The sequence below is a fragment of the Piliocolobus tephrosceles genome, chromosome X (genome assembly GCF_002776525.5).
Source record: "Piliocolobus tephrosceles isolate RC106 chromosome X, ASM277652v3, whole genome shotgun sequence".
NCBI lineage: Eukaryota > Metazoa > Chordata > Mammalia > Primates > Cercopithecidae > Piliocolobus > Piliocolobus tephrosceles.
The window spans coordinates 94123831-94142994 of NC_045455.1; the positions used below are offsets into that span (position 1 = coordinate 94123831).

Consider the following 19164-nt stretch of genomic DNA (forward strand, 5'->3'; position numbering starts at 1 on the left):
GGCAGTTGTAACACAATGGTAAGTATTTGTGTATCTACATATATCTAAACATAGAAAAGGTACAGTAAAAATATGGCATTACAATCACTGAGTGAAACATCGTTATTTGGCACATTACTATATTCACTTTTGGCAGGAGGCTTAACTTTATTATCTATTGATGAATTATTTACTTCATTTTATAGCCAGAAGTCATTTTGAATATGGTTTAAAATTTTTTTTAATTCAAAAAATTTATTGTGTTTTATTGTGATTGAATTAGATTTCAAACGTAGTAGATAGGTGATAAATCATTTTTAAGAGATGTTCCAGAAGTGCTTGGAACAATAGCAGCTCAGTGGGAAAATGATTTAAAATCTTCAAATTCATTCTTCACCATACTTTTTATTATTAAGGCTTATATTTCATAGTTCCATTTAATTTATTTTGTCAAATGACAAAGAAGTATATCCTCATTGTAAACAAAAAGCACTGTACCTTTCCTAAATTTTCAGGTTTTACTTACCTTTACGTAGGGATTCTGTTAAACTAAATATAATAGAGAGAAAAACATTCTATTTTTGAAGGCAACTTAGCTGATGATCATTGCTTTGTTTGAACCTTAACAGTTGTTGCATAGTTAATAGTTTGTATGTAGATGAAGACTCGTGACTCTAAACCTGTTTAGAGATTAGCAGGATTGTTTTGCAGCGACAAAAAGTGTAATGAAAAATAGGTAATTCTTTTCTAGTTAAGTTATAGTCTTAAAAATTATCTTTTTATGTTTCAAATTTTAGAAATACGGAAAACTGACAACTTGTACTGGTTGCCGAACACAGTGCAGGTTTTTTGATATGACTCAGTGTATAGGTCCTAATGGATATATGGAGCCATATTGTTCAACTGCTTGTATGAACAGTCACAAGACAAAATATGCAAAATCACAAAGTAAGTTTCACATATTTGGATAGTTAAAAAAAACTTTACAAAATAATTACTTTTTGCATAAATACTCTTAATGTTTTTATGCTTGTTTTTAACAGCTTTTTATTTTCTATTAATCTTTTTGAAAACTGTTCTAATTATTTTGATTATTCTGTACTACTTTTTTAGTTCTCTTCATATCTATGTTCTTAACTAAAATTGTTACTCCATCTAAAAAATTACCTAAAACTGAGTTTTTTCTCTGTATCTATGTTTGTTTTAGTGGCATAATATCAGAGTCCTTTATGACAATATTTTTAAGGTGCAAATAATCTTCATTATGGAAGGTGCAAATAATAATAGTTTATTTTTTAACAGAAAGTTCTATAATCTCAGCAGTTAAGATAAAAAAACTTTTTTATTACTTTATAAACAAATCAGATATGTACCTTTTCTTTCCTAGGTTTGGGAATTATTTGCCATTTTTGTAAGCGAAACTCTTTACCTCAATACCAAGCCACAATGCCTGATGGAAAACTGTATAACTTTTGCAATTCCAGTTGTGTGGCTAAATTTCAGGTTTGTTGTTTATTTTGTATAACCCATGCCCCCAATAAAATACACATAGAAAATAACCAGTGTAATATAATATGCTTTATCTTTATTTTATCTTAATTTTTACATAGTTTGTTGAGGGTCACATTGGAAGGTGGATATCCTAGTCACAGAATATGCGGCTGTACCAGTTTTCCATTTTAGCTTGGATAGTCTAATTGAAATTATAATTGCTACTGTGATACAGATTTTGAAGGAAAAGAAATTGTAATATAGTTTAGTTCAGTGCTGATGTGTAGTTTTTTCTTATTAGATGGTTTGAATAAAATGTGAACCATAAGGGAAACTCTTATGTGACAGATGGATGGAGGACCTAGATGTATTTAGCCTAGAAGTGATGAGAATACATGCTTTCTTCATATGTTAGAAATGGACCATGTAAAGAGGGAATTAGATTTTTTACACTAGGCCTTAATTTAATACAAGATACAAGATCAGTTTATCTTGTGTCTTGCAGATACAAGATCAGATACAAGATCCTCCTGCAGATACAAGATCAGTTTTGGGGAGACATTTTTCATTTTGGTAAATGTAAAGAAAGACTTTCTGACATAGTTCTTCAAATTTGGAGTATGGATAGTCTCGGAAGATAGATTATTGGAAGCGCTCAAACTTAACCTGGTTGACCACTAGGAAGGAATAGTTACTATATCACTTATTAGTATTTAAATTGAGGTGTTTTTGAATTCAAATGAATGTCAGTTTTTGTTAATAGTAATATTCTTACTGAACTTAGGTGATAAACCACATTTAAAACTTGTTGTTTCAGAAGTTGGGATCATGGCCATTGATACATCCTTACAGTGGTAGATACTGCTTTTGCCTTGTTGGCTTTTCTTAAACTAGAAATTAAGGAGTAATTATTAATTAGAAGAGAGGCAGACAGTGTCTGTAGTATGCTACTTGTCAGATCTTGAACTTTGTTTTTTCATATTGTTGGATAAACTAAACTGATAATTGAAAATGTTGTAACTGCCCTTTTCATTTAATTGAAACTTGTATCACCCATGGTTTGATAAGATCCTCTGTATATGTACATTGTATATTTTAAGGTATACAGTTATCCTTTGCTATCCATGGGCAAGTGGTACCAGGACCTCCTGCAGATACAAAAATCCGGGGAATGCCCAAATCCCTTATATAATATGACATAGTATTTGCATGTCACCTACAATGCAAGTCTTCCTGTGTACTTTAAATCACCTCTAGATTACACTTAATATCTAAGGCTATGTAAATGCTTTGTAAAGAGTTGTTATACTGTATTGTTTAGGGAATAGTGACAAGAAGAAAATGACTGTACGTGTCCATACAGATGCAATCATCTTTTTTTTTCATTTTTGATCCTCTGTTGGTTGAATCCATGCATATGTAGGACCGACTGTACTTAATTTAGGCTCTTATTTTGAGGAATACATCCAGATAGGCCTACAGGTAGCCTCATCACTCTGCATATAAATACAGAATTGACAGAAAAGCAATGTTTTTCCCTTTATCATAAAGCAAACCATATATTTTGAACTTTATATCTTCATTAGATGTTTTTCCTTTTAAAAGTAAGGCAATAGGATAGTATTCCCTCTTAGTCCATTCAGGCTGCTGTTACGGAATACCTTAGACTGGTAGCTTATCAATAGAAATTTGTTTCTCGTAGTTTGTAGATGAGTAAGTCCTAGATAAGGCACTGGCGATTTGTTGTCTGATGAAGGTCTGTTCCTCATGGATGGTACCTTCTTGCTGTGTCTTCACATGGTGAAGGTAGCAAACAAGCTCCCTCAGGCTTCTTTTATAAGAGTACTGACTAGATCATGAGGGTGGAGCTCTAATGGTCTGATCACCTTTTCAAAGCCTCTGCCTCTTCTAATACTGTCACCTTGGGGTTTAGGATTTCAACCTTTGAATTTGTGGGGGAACACCAGCATTCAGACTGTAGCATATTCCATTTGTTTTGAAAGACTAGTTAACTTTAATGGGGCTCAAATTTTTTGGAAATGCTAAGGGTAATGTTGGCTTTTATTTTTTAAATTTATTCATCTGATAGTCTTAAATCTGTATATCTTATTTTTCACAAACTCGGTGTTGTACAGTGTATGCAGAAGTTTTAAAAATGGTAGTTTTTTTTTTCTCCTTCTACTGTACATTGAATAGCTAATTTTTATTAACCATTTCATGCATTAAGATTATATATAATATATGTGTGATACGGTTAAAAAGAATGATAATTAAATACCAGTGTCCTCACCATTCAGATTAGGAATTAGAAAAAAATCTGTTAATGTCCATGTATGCTTATATTGTGTCTTGTTCTGTAAAAAAATTTTTTTTTTTTTTTGAGACAGAATCTCACTCTGTTGCCCAGGCTGGAGTGCAGTGGCGTGATCTTGACTTGCTGCATCCTCTGCCTCCTGGGTTCAAGTGATTCTGCCTCAGCCTCCCGAGTAGCTGGGATTACAGGCACCTGCCACCGTGCCTAGCTAATTTTTGTATTTTTAGGAGAGACAGACTTTCGCCACGTTGGCCAGGCTGTTCTCGAACTCCTGACTTCCAGCAATCCACCCGCCTCTGCCTCCCAAACTACTGGGATTACTTACAAGTGTGAGCTACAATGTCCAGCCTGTAAATTGTTTTAACTTTAAAAAAAGGAATACTAAAATTCCTGGTATGAATACCAGTGTGTAAATCTTTTTTCTCCTAACTTTGAAGAAGAAATGATCAATTTTTAAATGTAACATCAGCCGATTTCTTTTCCTTTTTTTTTTTGAGATGGAGTCTTGCTGTCACCCAGGCTGGAATGCAGTGGTGTGATCTCGGATCACCACAACCTCTGCCTCCTGGGTTCAAGCGATTTCCCCTGTCTCAGCCTCACCAGTAGCTGGGATTACAGGCATGTGCCACCACGCTTGGCTAATTTTTATTATTATTATTATTTTTGAGACGGAGTCTCGCTCTGTCACCCGGGCTGGAGTGCAGTGGCGTGATCTTGGCCCACTGCAAGCTCCGACTCCTGGGTTCATGCCATTCTCCTGCCTCAACCTCCTGAGTAGCTGGGACTACAGGCACCTGCCACCACCCCCAGCTAATTTTTTGTATTTTTAGTAGAAATTGGGTTTTACCATGTTAGCCAGAATGGTCTCGATCTCCTGACCTAGTGATCTGCCTACCTTGGCCTCCCAAAGTGCTGGGATTACAGACATGAGCCACCACGCCTGGCATAATTTTTGTATTTTTAGTAGAGATGGTGTTTCATCATGTCGACTAGGCTGGTCTCGAACTCCTGACCTCAGGTCTCTGCCCGCCTTGATCTCCCAAAGTGCTAGAATTACAGATGTGAGCCATTGCGCCTGGCCAACATAGGCGTATTTCACTGGTAGACTTGGAATGAAAATTATAGTAGTGTTGCAGTGGCACAAAACATTAGTAAATTAGATATTTGATGGTTATTGGAGATAGCAGTAAGAACTAGGTTTTTGTTTTTTTAAACTTCTGTTAGTTCAGAACATGGGCAACTTAACCTTATTATTATTTGCTTACTATTACTTCCTTACATTTTCTTTAGGTAAACAGATCACGATTGAATGTATGATTTTTTTCTTTTTTCTTTTATTTTAGGTAAATAATTCTGTGGTTAAAAAATAAATTGAATTTCAATTTTATAAAACTAACATTTACTATTATAATTTTTAAGGACAAAATTTGGAAATGCGTTTTATGTGCTGAAAAGATATCTAGGCAAGATGCATGTTACTTTCTGGACATCGTGGATATTTGACAGTAATCACAAATAGAAAATCAAAAATACATGTCAGGCTTAGTATCTTTTGTTCTTTGTTTTAGGCTCTAAGTATGCAGTCATCTCCAAATGGCCAGTTTGTAGCGCCAAGTGATATTCAGTTGAAATGCAACTACTGCAAAAATTCCTTTTGTTCAAAACCAGAAATCCTGGAATGGGAGGCAAGTTGTATTTTGCAATGTGTGTTATCTAGTGCTAGAAAGAAAGTCTAGTAAAATATATGTTGTATTTCCATCTGGAAACCTATTTCTTGGTAGATAAGAATATGCTTTTCAGATTTTTTTTTGTGATTGGATTGTTTATTCTCATGTGGGAGTGGAAAACCAACAGAGGATCTATTTCTTTTTAGGTCCAAGAAAAATTGAAGAAATATTGAAGTCATATTCCTGATACATTATGTTCATAATAGTTTACAGGATGTCACTTTGTTTAGCTACGTACCTAGAGCAATTGTCTTTCCTTTTTTTGTCCCATGTTTCTCCCTGTCCTGTATTATCTGAGAACTATATTTTCTATCACTCAGCACCTGTACATATTAGAATGTGTTAGTCATATGCCACATTGTCATTTATAAAATGATACAATTCTGGGGGGAGGGGGAGGGATAGCATTAGGAGATACACCTAATGCAAATGACGAGTTAATGGGTGCAGCACACCAACATGGCTCATGTATACATATGTAACAAACCTACACATTGTGCACATGTACCCTAGAACTTAAAGTATAAGTAAAAAAAAAAAGAAAAGAAAAAAATGATACAATTCTGTAATTGTTTTTTTTTTCTTTCTTTTTTTTTTTTTCTCCTTCCTCAGAGTCTGGCTTTGTTGCCCAGGCTGGAATGCAATGGCATGATCTCTGGAATGCACTACAATCTCTGTCTCCTCAGTTGAGGTGATTCTCCTGCCTCAGCCTCCCACGTACCTGGGACTACAGGTGGGCACCACCATGCCCAGCTAATTTTTGTATTTTTAGTAGAGATGGGGTTTCAACATGTTGGCCAGGCTGGTCTCGAACTCCTGACCTCAAGTGATCCACCCACCTCAGCCTTCCAAAGTGCTGGAATTACAGACATGAGCTACCACTCCCAGCCATAATTGTGTTTTAATAAAAGAATAGTGGCCTATGAATCCCAATACGAGTTTATTTTCTTTTCCTTTTTTTTTTTAACTAGTTTACTAATATGCTTTGGCATGTCTCGATTAGCAACAACTCTGATCATTGACTTTTATTTCATAAGGGGGCAGTAATAGATGGGTAGATGGACAAGGCTGCCCAGGCTGCCCTTTGCTTTCTTGAGAAATGCTTGCCTTTGGCCATTGTTTCTTTTCACTCCTTTAGGGGTGGGGCTGGGTGGGAGGTAGTGCATGGAGTATATGATAAAATGATATACAAGATTTAGAAGATGTAGTATTAACACTGTTCTTGAGCCAAAAATTTATTAGTAGCTGTTGGTGAGTCATTCAGTATGTAAGTCTTAGGTGAAGGGTGGTACCCAGAACTGGATTACATGATTTCTTTCTTTTTTTTTTTGAGATGGAGTCTTGCTCTATTGCCCAGGCTGGAGTAGCAATGGCGTGATCTTAGCTAACTGCAGCCTCCACCTCCCAGGTTCATGCGATTCTCGTGCCTCAGCTTCCCAAGTAGCTGGGATTACAGGTGCACGCCACCACGCCTGGCTAATTTTTGTATTTTTAGTAGAGATGGGGTTTCACCATGTTGGCCAGGCTGGTCTCAAACTCCCGACATCAGGCGATCCGCCCGCCTTCGCCTCCCAAAGTGCTGAGATTACTGGCATGAGCCACCGTACCCAGCCTGGATTACATGATTTCTAAAATACTTTGGAAACCTGAAATTTCATTTTAACCGTTTAGTGACTGGAACATTTTTTAGTTTATTCTTTGGTGCTGTCTCCAGATCGTTTAAATCAATCCCTATTTGAGACTGTTGTTGGCATCCAGTGATGATTCTTAGTGACTGATAACCTTTAAGTAACAGCAGTAAGAATGAAGGCCCAGTAAGAGAGAGTAAAGGAGTGATGAGGGAATGAAGAAAGAAATCCATTAGCAAGCATACCGAAAAATAGTGTCATAGAAAATGAAGATCCTGCATACACTGAATTTTGGTGCTAGATCAAGATGAGGTCCTTTCCGCTGCATTTATGTCAGTGCCACCCCACTTTTGTAGTTGTTTTGGTGTGTTACTTTTATTTATGTGGAGGTTAAGTGTTAGAAGCAGTTAAGAGGCACTGCCACGCTGAATGAGAGTTGAGCATGTCCCCTGGGAGATTGAGAATTCGGTGGTCTCTTGCTCCTCACTCCATGTGACTTCTTTGTTACCTTCCTCCTTTTATAAATTACACAGTCATAATGGGGCAACTTTCCACTAATGATTGTTTTACTACTTGAGTTGATTCCCAGACTCCCTCACCTTCCTTACTCTGGTCTTCACATGTCTTTGCTAAGTGTAAAGTAGATGGTTTAGACTTAGTCTGTAGCCTGCTCAATAATGGGAGAACTTCCAGAGCTGCCTCCCTGGAAGTTTTAACTTGTTCATACCTGCTTGGGTGGATATTTGAAAAGTAACTCTGGCTATTGTGGGTTTGGGCCTGGGAGACGCTAATCATATTCCTAAGGAAACAACTCAGTCTCAAGTTCTGCAGCACACTGTGTGATGGCACCAGACTGAATGCTTTACCATGATGATGTGTTACTTACTGTGAAGGTGTGTGCTGGGGATGTGGTGGAGCCTACTTGTTTATACTTGACAAAGGATTTTTCTTTTTGACTGAAAATATTATTAGTGTCATAATTTTTATCTTTTTTTAGTTTACCTATGCTGTATTTTCCATCATTTTCTTCCCATTTCTCCAATTATGTTAGCAACACCAGTCTGTCATCTTATTTAGTGATACTTTTACTTTCATTGACTAATTTTAGGGTAGCTAATGGCAGTGAATTTTGTGGAGCTATGTTTAAATTTGGCAGTGAATTCGTTAAACTAGGCATGCATGGCCTGTAGGAAATTTATCCCCAAGGATCTTAACATTAAATAGGTAAATGATTTAACTTTGCTTCTGTGAAAGTGGCTTGTTTATTTCTTAAGCTTGTTCTTGAGGTGGTTATCATATACTTACCAAGGTTCCCATTGTGCATTTAGAACAAAGTGCATCAGTTCTGCAGCAAAACTTGTTCAGATGACTATAAGAAGTTGCATTGCATAGTTACATATTGCGAATACTGTCAAGAGGAGAAGACTCTTCATGAAACAGTAAATTTCTCTGGCGTTAAGAGACCTTTCTGTAGTGAAGGCAAGTGTATATACAGTGTTGTTCATAACATTTATTGATATTTAATGTGTTTTCCCAAAATACTTTAATATATCCAGAGTGGCTGCACAATTTTAATGTAGCCAAACAAAAAAATTGAGTTTACGTTCCTACTGACTTGTTTTGTTATTTTATATGTGTTTGTAGACATGGGCTTCAAGATGGTTTTATCTCTAAAAATTTGGTAACCTCTTATTTCATTAAAGTTTTAGAATAAAATAAAAGCATTGTCATACCATGTTATTTCTAAACCTACACATTGTGGTCTGAAAGTTGGTTTTCCAAGTGAATTAAAATTGTTTTCTGAAAATTAGCTCCATTTTCCCTGCCCAGCTCACTACTTAACCTGCAAAGGTTTTCAATATGTATACCAGAAAGAAAATCACATATGGCAGTACTAAAATGGGCAGATGCTTTTAGGTATTCAATTTGGGGTGCCAGGGAAACACTGGGTTCTGTTTTAGTATGTTCAGGAATTCCCTTTCCTCTTATCTACACTTTTGCTGCTCTGGTGCCAGGCAGCAGATTATACAGATGCATTCAAATTCTAAATCTACATATCCAGAGATAGGAACTAGGATTGTAGCTATGGATTTTGGGGTTCTTGTTATTCCTATTCCCAAATGTGACATTCTTGCTCTAAGCTGGCTTTCACTTTCTATTCTTTCTTTGGCCCTTGGCACTGAACTCCCAGCTTTCCTGTCTGCTATCTTTACTTACAGTTTTTTAATGAGGAATAATTTTTTCTAGATCTGCTTTTTCTATGGATTCCTAACTGCTAGTTTGGAGTAAGAGAAAGGTGGGAAAATCCTAAATGTCAGCAGTGGAGAATGACAGCAAAATAAAAAGATTTATCAGTTCATTCAACTAGTGCGTTCATTTACAGTCTTAACATGTAATGTAAAGTCATGTCCGTAAGAGGGTGCTGCTTGCTTATAAAACCAGGCATTCCTATTTAAATTTAATTTTGTACATTTCACCTGGAATGGAAAGTAACCATGTTTCACTGTTAAGAGCAAAGCTATAATGAAAAATGACAAATCTTACAATGTTTCATTGAAAAGATTGATTCTGAATTAGTCTTTACATTTGAGTTGTGCAATGACATTCTTGCTGATTCATGAATCTGAACATACTGATGTTGATTGCTCATATATGTTATTAATTGTCTGCCATTTGGATTATATGGACTTTACTAAAATGGATAGACAATTAGCAGCAAGTAGGTAATTGACATTCAAGAAGGTAATTTTCAGTTGGAGGGATTTATACATTCAGCTGGGTAATAGCATTTTAAAAAAGAACGTGTGTTTTTTTCCTGTTTAATGACATATTTTTTGCTTTCTCTTACTGCACCTAGTTCTCTGCTAGAACCTGTCAGAAATAACAAAACACATAATACCTAGTATTACCATCAAACTCTAGTTAGATAAAGCTAAAAAGGTAAATTTTAAAGAATATTTAAAAATATAGTTCAAGGTAACAGAAGTCATAGGATAGTACATAAATGATTGCTAAATAAATTATGTAGAAAACAATTGCAGTTCATGTTTGCAGATAGGAAATGTCATTTTAAACTAGGCTGATGTTGGCAGCATTTGTGGTAGGGGTATAATTTGAGGTCCTTATGAAAGGATGAATAGGATTTTAGTAGATAACATGTAAGTCATTCTACTTACATAGCACAGTGAAGTATAGAGTATTGATCCTCGTAGAGATGTTATAGGGAATAAATAAGATATGTAAAAATACTTAATGCGTTTATGTACTAGAAAAAAGATATACTTCATTAAAGGACTAGATAACAAAAGTGTTTTCTTTGGGCAAGTCATTAAATCTGTTTTATTTCCCTGAAGGTCCATGTAAGACAGGTAAGCTTGAAAAATTAGCTAAAATGCCTGCTTAAGTTGAACATCTCTATAAGTTTACTCAGAGCCTCTTAGTAGTCTACATTGTTCCTTTTTCTAAAATGCCTGTTTGTATAAGGTATGCTTACTTTGATACTTAAGATTCTATCTATCTATTTCCCCGGCCCAAGCAAGATTCTATTTAAATAGAACAAATAAAATAATTCTGAGACATTACTAGATTTTAATGTCTTGAAACATCATTTTAGCCATGTTAGATAATATGTTATCTAATAAAATATCCCATATTCTGTTCTAATTTGTATAGGTTGATATGGATTATAGTAGATTTTACAGTTTTGATCAGGAGAGGAAAAATCTTGACCAGTTAAGATCTGTCTCTGCTCAATAATTAGTTTTTGTGTGTTTTTTGTTTTAATATATAAACCTTATATTTTTCAGGCTGCAAATTATTATACAAACAGGATTTTGCAAGACGTTTAGGATTGAGATGTGTTACTTGCAACTATTGTTCTCAGCTGTGTAAGAAGGGAGCAACTAAAGAACTCGATGGTGTTGTGAGAGATTTCTGCAGTGAAGACTGCTGTAAAAAATTTCAGGATTGGTACTACAAGGCGAGTAACTCCTTTATTATAGCAGCTACTTTAACCAGTCTTAAAAAACGTTGTAGCTGTTACCATTATAAATGGCAACTCATTTATTTTAAAAATGCACACACTTAAGGCCTAGCCCTGATAATATTCATTAAAATTGTCTTGTCATTTCTCCTTGTTTGAAGTAGCATTTATATCTCTTTTTTTAATAACTTAAGCATTACCAAAAGATTAGGATACACCTATATTTTCAGCATTGTGGTTTAACAAAATGGATGTTTTTCTAAAATTTATTGTGTCTTTATTTCACTAAGTAGAATTTTTTTTTTTTTTTTTTTTTTTTGAGATGGAATCTCTGTTGCCCAGGCTAGAGTGCAGTGGCATCATCTTGGCTCACTGCAACCTCCACTTCCCAGGTTCAGGCGATTCTTGTGCCTCAGCCTCCCAAGTAGCTGGGATTACAGGCGTGTGCCACCACGCCCAGCTAATTTTTATACTTTTAGTAGAGACGGGGTTTCACTGTGTTGGCCAAGTTGGTCTCGAACTCTGACCTCAGGTGATCTGCCCTGCTCAACCTCCCAAAGTGCTGAGATTACAGGTGTGAGCCACCATGCACAGCTAAACAGAAATACTTTTGACTATGTTATCAGTGTTGAATGTTAGCAGGTAATTGTTTTGGATACTTGGGATATATTTTAAAAACATCTTGCTCTTTTTTGGCTTTTCGTCTTTTTAATTGTGAGTTTTGGGGGACTTTAAAATTGAAAGGAATGCTAAGTAGAGACCAGAAACATTTAATTTGAAACTATAAATGTGTGTATGTGTATGTGTTATACTAAATCCACTTTAAAAATTTAACTTTTAAGTTCAGGGGTACATGTGCAGATTTTTTATATAGGTCAATTTGGGGCATGGTAAATGACGGGTAAATGACCCATCATTATATAGGTCCGTTTGGGTCATGTTGTACTGATTGTTTTATCACCCAGATATTAAACCTACTACCCATTAGTTATTTTTCCTGATTCTTTCCCTCCTCCTACCCTCCACTCTTTCGTAGGCCCCAGTGTCTGTTGTTCCCCTGTTAATGTGTTTGTGTTCTCATCTTTGGCTTTTCTTTTCCTGTGTTGGTTTGCTAAGGATAATGGCCTCCAGTCCCTTCCATGTTCCTGCAGAGGATATAATCTCTTTTTTATCGCTGCATAGTATTCCAGGGTATATATGAACCACATTTTCTTTATCCACTCTACTATTGGTAGGCATTTAGGTTGACTCTAAGTGTTTGCTATTGTGAATAGTGCTACAACGAACATATGTGTGCATGCTTTTTCTCTGGAGAAGCTCTTTAATTAAATCCCATTTGTCAGTTTTTGCTTTTGTTGCAGTTGCTTTTGGCATCTTAATCTTTGCTGGTTCCTGTGTCCAGAATGGTATTGCCTAGGTTGGCTTCAGGGGTTTTTATAGTTTTGGGTTTTACATTTAAGTCTTAATCCATCTTGAGTTAATTTTTGTGTGTGGTGTAAGGAAGGGATCCAATTTCAGTCTTCTCCATATCATTAGCCAGTTATCCCAGCAGCATTTATTGAATAGGGAATCTTTTTCTCATTGCTTGTTTTTGTCAGGTTTGTTGAAGATCAGATAGTTGTAGGTGTGCGACCTCATTTCTGGGCTCTCTATTCTGTTCCATTGGTCTTTGTGTCTGCTTTTGTACCAGTACCATGCTGTTTTGGTTACTGTATCCCTATAGCATAATTTGAAGCAGGTAGCATGATTCCTCCAGCTTTGTTCTTTTTGCGTTTTTTTTGCTTAGGATAGCCTTGGCTACTTGGGCTCTTTTTTGGTTCCATAGAATTAAAGACATGTTTTTGTTGTTGTTGTTCTGCGAAGAGTGTCACTGGTAGTTTAATGGGAATAGCATTGAATCTGTAAATGGCTTTGGCAGTATGGCTATGTTAATGATATTGACTCTTTTTATCCTTGAGCATGGAATGTTTTTCCATTTGTTTGTGTCATCTCTGATTTCTTTGAGCAGTATTTTGTAGTTCTCCTTGTAGAGATTTTTCACCTCCCTGATTGGCTGTATTCCTAGGTATTTTATTCTTTTTGTGGCAATTTTCAATGAGATTGTGTTTCTAGTTTGCCTGTCAGCTTGATTGTTGTTGGCATATGGAAAAGCTGGTGATTTTTGTACATTGATTTTGTATCCTTTGCTGAAGTTGTTTATTAGCTGAAGGAACTTTTGGGCTGAGTCTATGGAGTTTTCTAGATACAGGATCATGTCATTTGTGAACAGGGAAAGTTTGACATCTTTTCTTCCTATTTGGATGCCCTTTATTTCTTTCTCTCTCCTGATTGCTCTGGCCAGGACTTTCAATACTGTGTTGAACAGGAGTGGTGAGAGAGGGCATCCTTGTCTTATGCCAGTTTTCAAGGGGAATGCATGCTTCCAGCTTTTGCCCATGCCGTATGATGTTTGCTGTGGATTTGTCATAGGTGACCCTTATTTTGAAGTATATTTCTTTAATATCTAGTTTATTGAGAGTTTGTTGTTGTTGTTGTTGTTGTTTTTTGAGACAGCGTCTCACTCTGTCGCCCAGGCTGGGGTGCAGTGGCACCATCTCGGCTCACTGCAAGCTCCACCTCCTGGGTTCACGTCGTTCTCCTGCCTCAGCCTCCTGAGTAGCTGGGACTGCAGGCACCCGCCACCATGCCCGGATAATTTTTGTGTGTGTGTTTTTAGTAGAGACGGGGTTTCACCATGTTAGCCAGGATGGTCTCTGTCTCCTGACCTTGTGATCTGTCCGTCTGAGCCTCGCAAAGTGCTGGGATTACAGGCGCGAGCCACTGTGCCCGGCCTATTGAGAGTTTCTAACACAAAAGGATGTTGAATTTTATTGAAAGCCTTTCCTGCATCTATTGAGATAATCACGTGGTTTTTGTCTTTAGTTCTGTTTATGTAATGAGTCACATTTATTGATTTGCGTGTGTTGAACCTAACTTGCCTCCCAGTGATAGAGCCTACTTGATCATGGTGAATAAGCCTCTTCAATGTGCTGCTGGATTTGGTTTGGCAGTATTTTGTTGAGGATTTTGGCATTAATGTTCGTCAAGGATATTGGCTTGAAGTTTTCTTTTCTTGTTGTGTCTTTGCCAGTTTTTGGTATCAGGATAATGCTGGCCTCATAGAATGAGTTAGGGAGAAGTCCCCCCTCCTCAATTTTTTGGAATAGTTTCAGTAGGAGTGATACCAGCTCTTCTTTGTACATCTGGTAGAATTATGTTGTGAATCCATCTGGTCCTGGACTTTTTTTGGTTGGTAAGGTATTTATTACTGATTCTATTTCGGAGCTCATTATTGGTTTGGTCAGGGATTCAATTTTTTCCTGGCTCAGTCTTGGGAGGGTGTATATGTATCTAGGAATTTGTCTATTTCTTCTAGATTTTCTAGTTGATGTGTACAGAGGTGTTCATTGTAATCTCTGGTGGTTATTCGTATTTCTGTGGGATAGTGGTAATAATATCCCCTTTATTGTTTCTAATTGTGTTTATTTGGGTCTTCTCTCTTTTCTTTATTAGTCTAGCTCGCAGTCTATTAATCCACCCCCCGCCCCAAGAAAAAAAACACTCCTGGATTTATTGATCTTTTGAATGGTTTTTCATGTCTCAGTGTCCTTCAGTTCAGCTCTGATTTTGGTTATTTCTTGTCTTCTGCTAGGTTTGGGGTTGGTTTTCTTTTGGTTCTCTAGTTCTTTAGTTGGGATGTTAGGTTGTTAAATTGAGATCTTTCTAACTTTCTGATGCGGACATTTAGTGCTATAAATTTCCCTCTCAACAATGCCTTAGCTGTGTACCAGAAATTCTGGTCCGTTGTATCTTTGTTCTTATTGGTTTCAAATAATTAACTGGTTTCTGCCTTAATCTCATTATTTACCCAAAAGTTGTTCAGGAACAGGTTATTCAGTTTCCATGTTTGTGTGGTTTTGAATGAATTTCTTAGTCTTGATTTCTAATTTGATTGTACTGTGATCCAAGAAACTTTTGGTTATGATTTCAGTCCTTTTGCCATTTACTGAGGAATGTTTTATATGTGATTATGTGATCAATTTTAAGAGTATGTGCCATATGGCAGTGAGAAGGATGTGTATTTTGTTCTTTTGGGGTATCCATTTGATTCTGTGCTGAGTTCAGGTCTTGAATATCTTTATTAATTTTCTGCCTTGATGATCTGTCTGATACTGTCATTGGAGCATTGTCTGGGAGTCTAAGTCTCTTTGTACATCTCTAAGAACTTCCTGTATGAATCTGGGTGCTCCTGTGTTGGGTGCATTTATGTTCAGGATAGTTAGGTCTGATGGTTGAATTGAACCCTTTACCATTATGTAATGACCTTCTTTGTCTTTTTTGATCTTTGTTGGTTTCAAGTCTGTTTTGTCTGAGGCAACCCCTGCTTTTCTCTGTTTTCCATTTGCGTGGTAGATTTTTCTCCATCCCTTTATTTTGAGCCTATGTGTGTCAGTGCAAGTGAGATGAGTCTCTTGAAGATAGCATACCAGTGGGTCTTGTTTCCTTATCCAAGCCACTGTGTACCTTTTAATTGGGGCATTTAGCCTGTTTACGTTTAAGGTTAGTATTGATATGTGTGGGTTTGATCCTGTCATCATGATGTTAGCTCGTTGTTTTTCTGACTTGTTTATGTGGTTGCTTTATAGTGTCGCTGGTCTGTGTACTTCGGTGTTATTTTTCTGACTTGTTTATGTGGCTGCTTTATAGTGTCGCTGGTCTGTGTACTTCAATGTGTTTTGTAGTGGCTGTTAATGGTCTTTCCTTTCCATATTTAGTGCTTCCTTCAAGGGCTCTTGTAAGGCAGGTCTGGTGGTAACAAATACCTTCAGATTTTGCTTGTCTGAAAAGGATCTTATTTCTCCTTTACTTATGAAGCTTAGTTTGGTGGGATATGAAATTCTGGTTGGCAAGTGGCACTGATGTTAAATTAAAAAAAAAAATGTTGAATATTGGCCCCCAATCTCTTCTGGCTTGTAGGGTTTCTGCTGAGAGGTCTGCTATTAGTCCGATGAGTTTCCATTTGTAGGTGACCTGACCTTTCTCTCTAGCTGCCTTTTAACATTTTTTCTTTCATTTTAATCTTGTATCTGATGTTTATGTGCTTGAGAATGGTCTTTTTACAAGTGCACTTTTATGCCCGTTGTTTAGGAGGTTTTATTTTTAAAATTTTCTTCTGGATAATCTCCATAAAGGCATTTAGTGAGTACAAATTTGGAAATCCCATTTTATTTTTATATCTATTTGCATTGTTTATCTTATTGTTTGAGACAGAAATTGTTACCATGTGATGATGATTTCCCGTCATTTTACTGTACAAATATCTGCCTAATTGTGAAATTATGAATATAAAATTTTAATGTATAATCTTTCTTGGAGAATTTTTTTGTTGTTCACAGCGCATACTGAATGTATTTCTCTGTTCGGCTTCTTTCTTTGAATGAATGATCTCCCAGCTTTAAAAAATATTACTGGGGCCGGGCGCCGTGGCTCAAGCCTGTAATCCCAGCACTTTGGGAGGCCGAGACGGGCGGATCACGAGGTCAGGAGATCGAGACCATCCTGGCTAACCCGGTGAAACCCCGTCTCTACTAAAAATACAAAAAACTAGCCGGGCGAGGTGGCGGGCGCCTGTAGTCCCAGCTACTCTGGAGGCTGAGGCAGGAGAATGGCGTGAACCCAGGAGGCGGAGCTTGCAGTGAGCTGAGATCCGGCCACTGCACTCCAGCCTGGGTGACAGAGCAAGACTCCGTCTCAAAAAAAAAAAAAAAAAAAATATTACTGGGGCTGGGCCCAGTGGCTTATGCTTGTAATCCTAGCACTTTGGGAGTATGAGGTGGGAGAATCACTTGAGGCCAGAAGTTCAAGACCAGCCTGGGGAACATAGAGCCCATCTCTGCAAAAACATTTAAAAATTAGCCAGGTGTGATGGCATGCCCCTATAGTCCCAGATACTCAGCAGGATGAGGCAAGAGAATTGCTTGAGCACGGGAGTTCGAGGCTGTGGTGAGCTATGATTACACCACTGCATTAAGCCTGGGTGACAGAGCAAGACCCTGTCTCAAAAAGAAAAAAAAAAGATTACTGAGAACGGTAGCTCACGTCTTTAATCTCAGCCTTTTAGGAGGATGAAGTGAGAGGGTTGTTTGAAGTTGGGAGTTCTAGTCCAGCCTGGGCAATATAGCGAGACCCCAACTCTACAAAAAATAAAAAAAATTAGCCAGGCATGGTGGTGCATGCCTGTAGTCCTGGCTCCTTGGGAGGCTGAAGTGGAAGGATCACTTGAGCTCAGGTTTTTGAGGTGGCAGTGAGCTCTGATCACACCACTGCACTCTGGCCTGGGAGACACAGTAAGACTTTGTCTCTAAATTAAAAAAAAAAAAAAAATATATATATATATATATGATAAGTTTGGGATTTGTTTCCCTTTTTGGGAAGCAAAGGTATGTTCTTTGGCAGAAGACCATGTTATTGTAGATGTTGTCATGTGTTCCACCTTGCTTCTTATTTTAAAAGATAGTTATGTCTGTTTTCATTTATGCAGAATGTAGTGATGAGGATTTAATGAAGCAGTGCTTTTCAGAATATACAAAAAATACATTAGTCAAATACCAAGTTACAATCATCTAGTTATGTTTAATGTCAGTATTCTGTACCTTAAATACATTATATATTCCTGCCTTATTTTAAACAGATCTTTGTATAATATACGTAATAACTTATTATATATTATACTAATCTGAGGAACAAAGGTAAGACTATTTTTGTTACATGGTAGAAATTTATAAAGCAAGTAGCAATGCTGATTTTTCTATACAATCAGTATGCACCACAGTCTTTGAAATGTGAAGAGTTGTCTCTCTTCATTCATCCTTGGTTTTTCTGCTTGCAGCCATTATTGTAATCAAACGGTAACTTTCTTCTCTGTGCTTTCTACTTGAGTCAGACTGTATTTTCTTACACCCCCCATGCATCCCTTCTATTCACTGTTGCCATGATATCATCTTGAAAATGTGGTAAACTAATTATGGGGTCCTCCCCCTTTTATGATTTATCTTTTTTTATTTAAATACTCACAAGTTTATATATTCGTGCATTAAAACCTATGACCCTTACAAATCATTCCGGCTTATCAGAAAAATAAGCTTCAAGCCAAAGGAAAAAAGTGCTTCATCACAGAAACTTAAAAATCAACAGCTAGCCAATCTGGCTGTTATTTCATGTTTAGCCATGAATATTTCTTAAATGGTCATGCACACACATTGTATTTTTACCTTCTCTTATCTTTGCACTTTAGATTGAGAGACTACTACCTATAGTATAAATAACTTGTACATTTTTATTTAAATTTAGTTTTATGCTTTAAAAATTTTTTTACTTGACAAGTCACTGAATGAGCTGTGTTTTCTGGTTTATATCATGGTTTGCTTCTAGATTTAAAATAAAGATTTATTAAATCCTGTCTCTTCTAAATTGCAGTAAGAAACCTGTGACATCATGCAACCAAAAGATGCTGAAAATACAAATAATGTATTTTTCTTCTCCCAGATACCTTTTTAGAAAGAAGTAGATTTTACTTTTCCTCAAGTAAATGTTTCCAGGCATAATGGAAAACCAGATAGTTCTTTTGATCTGTGTAAGTTTAAAAGTTTTTAAGAAAAAGGATTTAGTATTGTAATGCAATAATAGCTAGAAGGTGCTTGAAAAATTGGTAAAGATAATATTTCCAAAGGTCCACTGTTTCCCAATGCTGTGTCTATTAAGACCTAAGCTTTTCTTAAACCATATTACTTCCAGTTGCACAGGTTTTTAACACAGATTTTGATTTGTTTTCCAAACAAGTAGCGAACGGTGGCAATATTAAATTCTTAATACAAATGCCCTCTAATAGTCTTAACAGTATGATTGATGGGCTTTAAATTAATAATATTAGACTTCTATAATTTTTCTTTATAAACTGCTATATCCATGTTTTTAAATTGTTTTTGAAATTAATTTTAGGAAAAG

The 19164-nt window shown here is 36.5% G+C and overlaps 1 protein-coding gene across 8 annotated transcripts in view; it reads left to right on the top strand.

Moving 5' to 3' along the window:
* The window catches only part of ZMYM2 (zinc finger MYM-type containing 2), a 128938-nt gene that overhangs the window by 70299 nt on the left and 39475 nt on the right, over positions 1-19164 (top strand). For all 8 annotated transcript variants that reach the window (XR_002726044.2, XM_023190605.1, XM_023190602.1 and 5 more), the window contains 5 exons: positions 777-927; positions 1367-1482; positions 5353-5469; positions 8468-8618; positions 10946-11118. Coding sequence is in view for 7 of the 8 variants with exons in the window: in XM_023190605.1 (XP_023046373.1) it covers positions 777-927; positions 1367-1482; positions 5353-5469; positions 8468-8618; positions 10946-11118 (708 nt within the window). In the remaining variant the exon portion in view is untranslated. The remainder of the gene's footprint in view (positions 1-776; positions 928-1366; positions 1483-5352; positions 5470-8467; positions 8619-10945; positions 11119-19164) is intronic.